This window comes from Cupressus sempervirens, chromosome 4 (genome assembly GCF_028749045.1).
Source record: "Cupressus sempervirens isolate cs-2001-9-10 chromosome 4, ASM2874904v1, whole genome shotgun sequence".
Taxonomy (NCBI): Eukaryota; Viridiplantae; Streptophyta; class Pinopsida; order Cupressales; family Cupressaceae; genus Cupressus; species Cupressus sempervirens.
Genome location: NC_143121.1, coordinates 179,347,345 through 179,349,770, shown reverse-complemented (window position 1 = coordinate 179,349,770; position 2,426 = coordinate 179,347,345). Strand labels below are relative to the sequence as shown.

General features: G+C 39.4%; 1 protein-coding gene across 1 annotated transcript; it reads left to right on the top strand.

The window, feature by feature from the left end:
* Nucleotides 1-422: 422 nt before the first annotated feature.
* LOC149560557 (uncharacterized) lies at nt 423-1,740 on the top strand. Its single transcript, XM_089823621.1, has one exon. It carries the CDS (start codon nt 667-669, stop codon nt 1,447-1,449), a length of 783 nt encoding a protein of 260 aa, XP_089679747.1. The 5' UTR covers nt 423-666; the 3' UTR covers nt 1,450-1,740.
* The last annotated feature ends 686 nt before the right edge of the window (nt 1,741-2,426 follow it).

Here is a 2,426-nt window from a genome sequence, read left to right as displayed (position 1 = left end):
CCATTGTCTGATTGGGTGTGACTTATTTCTAAATACAAGTGCACTTCTTTTTAGATTGTGCTGATAGAAATTTCAAATCACTCTCAGTGTACTCAACTTTTGAGTGGTGTGAATTTCGAAGGTGGTGTAGGCCAGATTTGTCGAACTGGGGCTGTTTCCTTGAAGGTGCAATTCACCGGGGCTTTTATAAATTTGAAGGTTGCATTCATTCTATTGAATTTATTTGACTCTGGCATGCTCAGACTAGCCTTCAATACAAAAAGTTTAATTTTTATATTAGATGTACTGTGTATGCTTTTCTGATTGACATTTCATCAGATCATTCTCATTATACTCAGCGAAGAATAGTGTGAATTCAAAAGGTGGTTGTCAAAATTTGATTGTTGCATTCAATCCATTGAATTTAGTTGACTGGTGTGTGCTCAGACCTGCATTTAACACAACAGCTCGCAAGTTTGACTGCAATTTGAATTATGTTTGATACATTGCACTGACACTCATGCATTGAATGACCAGAGGAAATCCCATTTTTGGAGCACACTTAAGATAAGCTGATGTGCTACATTTGACCATAGGGGTCTGTCTGATTAGGATCAGTCTCTCATATTTAGCTCCCCATTTAGCCAAAGTTTCAAAATCAATTGATCATTGAAGAAGGATTTAAGAATGCAGCAGCAATCCGAAGTCCCAAATCTTTTGCAACTCAGATCCAGTGAAGACGACATGATCGAATATGGGGTCGAGAAATCATATAATGGATCAGGAGGAACAAGGGCGAATCGATCGAAGAGAAAAAATCAGGAGACGGGCAAGATTCATTACAAGGGCGTTCGGATGCGCAGTTGGGGATCATGGGTTTCTGAGATTCGGGCTCCCAATCAAAAAACACGCATCTGGTTAGGATCCTATTCAACTCCTGAAGCCGCTGCCCGCGCTTACGATGCTGCCCTGATCTGCCTCAAAGGCCCAGCGGCCTCAACAAATTTCCCCGATTCTGCAGAGCTCGTCGAGACATTAATGGCGGACAAAGGGACAATGTCGCCGAGGTCGATCCAGAGAATTGCAGCTGCAGCCGCATGTAAGAACAAAGGTGAGATTTTGGGGCCCAATCCAGCAAATAAATCCATGCCCATTTCTCAGACTGTTTCGACTAAAGAACAGAGCAGTCCTGACTGTACCAGTCGACAGATGTCGACGCCATTGGAGAATGAAATCAAAGAAGAATCGTCTGTTGTTAATACTGTTGAGGATTATTATGCTACTTCGTCCAACTGGGTTGATCATGAGTCGATACGGATATCTTCTCCAAAAGTCTCGACTTTCGACCTCATTCAGTGTAGCTCTGCAATGTTGTCGACGGTCGATCCCTCGACCTCGTACTGCAGCAATTGGGTCGAGGACTACAATGACCATGATCAAGATATCATAAGGCTCTGGAGTTTCAGCTGAGAGATTATCAAATATCATTACTGCAAGTGCTAAATTCAATATTGGTTTATTTGTTAAGGAGTATCTCAAGATTCAACATTTGTTTATTTGTTAGGAGTCTCAAACATTTATTAGGTAGCCCTTTAAATAAAACCAGTGGATCGATTGAATTTTTTAATGTGATCGGTGATACTGATGTAATACAACTCCCACTATCAAGTGAGTTGAGGGCGATGGAACCTTGTAATCACTTGTTTACCACAGGAAACACTCATCAATCAAATCAGTTTCCAACTCATTTATTCGTTATAATTTCTTATATAAAAGTTTTGATCTTTTAAAACCCTACAAATCTTGATTGCACGGTTCTGTTAGTGGTCTGCTTTTGTGATATATTACAAATCCTCTTTGGATGGTGTTGTTATTGGTTTGATTTAAGCATGCAAATCATATAATATCAATGTGTTTACAAAGATTTTTGCAGCATTGTTTACATCAAATAAATGTTATGTTATTATGTTGCTCCAGGCTTGACGTTTCTGTTAGCAGATCTGATTCAAGCACGCCAACCACATAATATCTATACATTGTGCTTATAAAGATCTCTGCAGCATTGCCAGGCTGAGATTTGAGCGCATTTCTTTCAGTTTTAGGAGGAGCTTGAAAGTACAAAACCATCACATTTTATTCGGCTCTTCTGCTTAACTGAAGAACTACTAATTGTCAATCTGTTTAAACTATTTTTTTTATATAGGATATGATGACTTTTTTCAGTTGCAGTTATTCTCAGAGATATATTTTAAAGGTATGGCTTCGGTTTTCACGGATCTTTGAAAGGGACTTTCCTTCAAACTTCCTGGATTTTCTATAGACCTTCTTTAAACATTTTTTTATGGAACTTGTCAATATAAAAAAGCTTGCAAGGGTTTCTAAGGGCGGCGTTTACTGGCTGAACAGAGATTTTGTTCAACCTGGGGACTTCCCGTGCGTGCCATGTG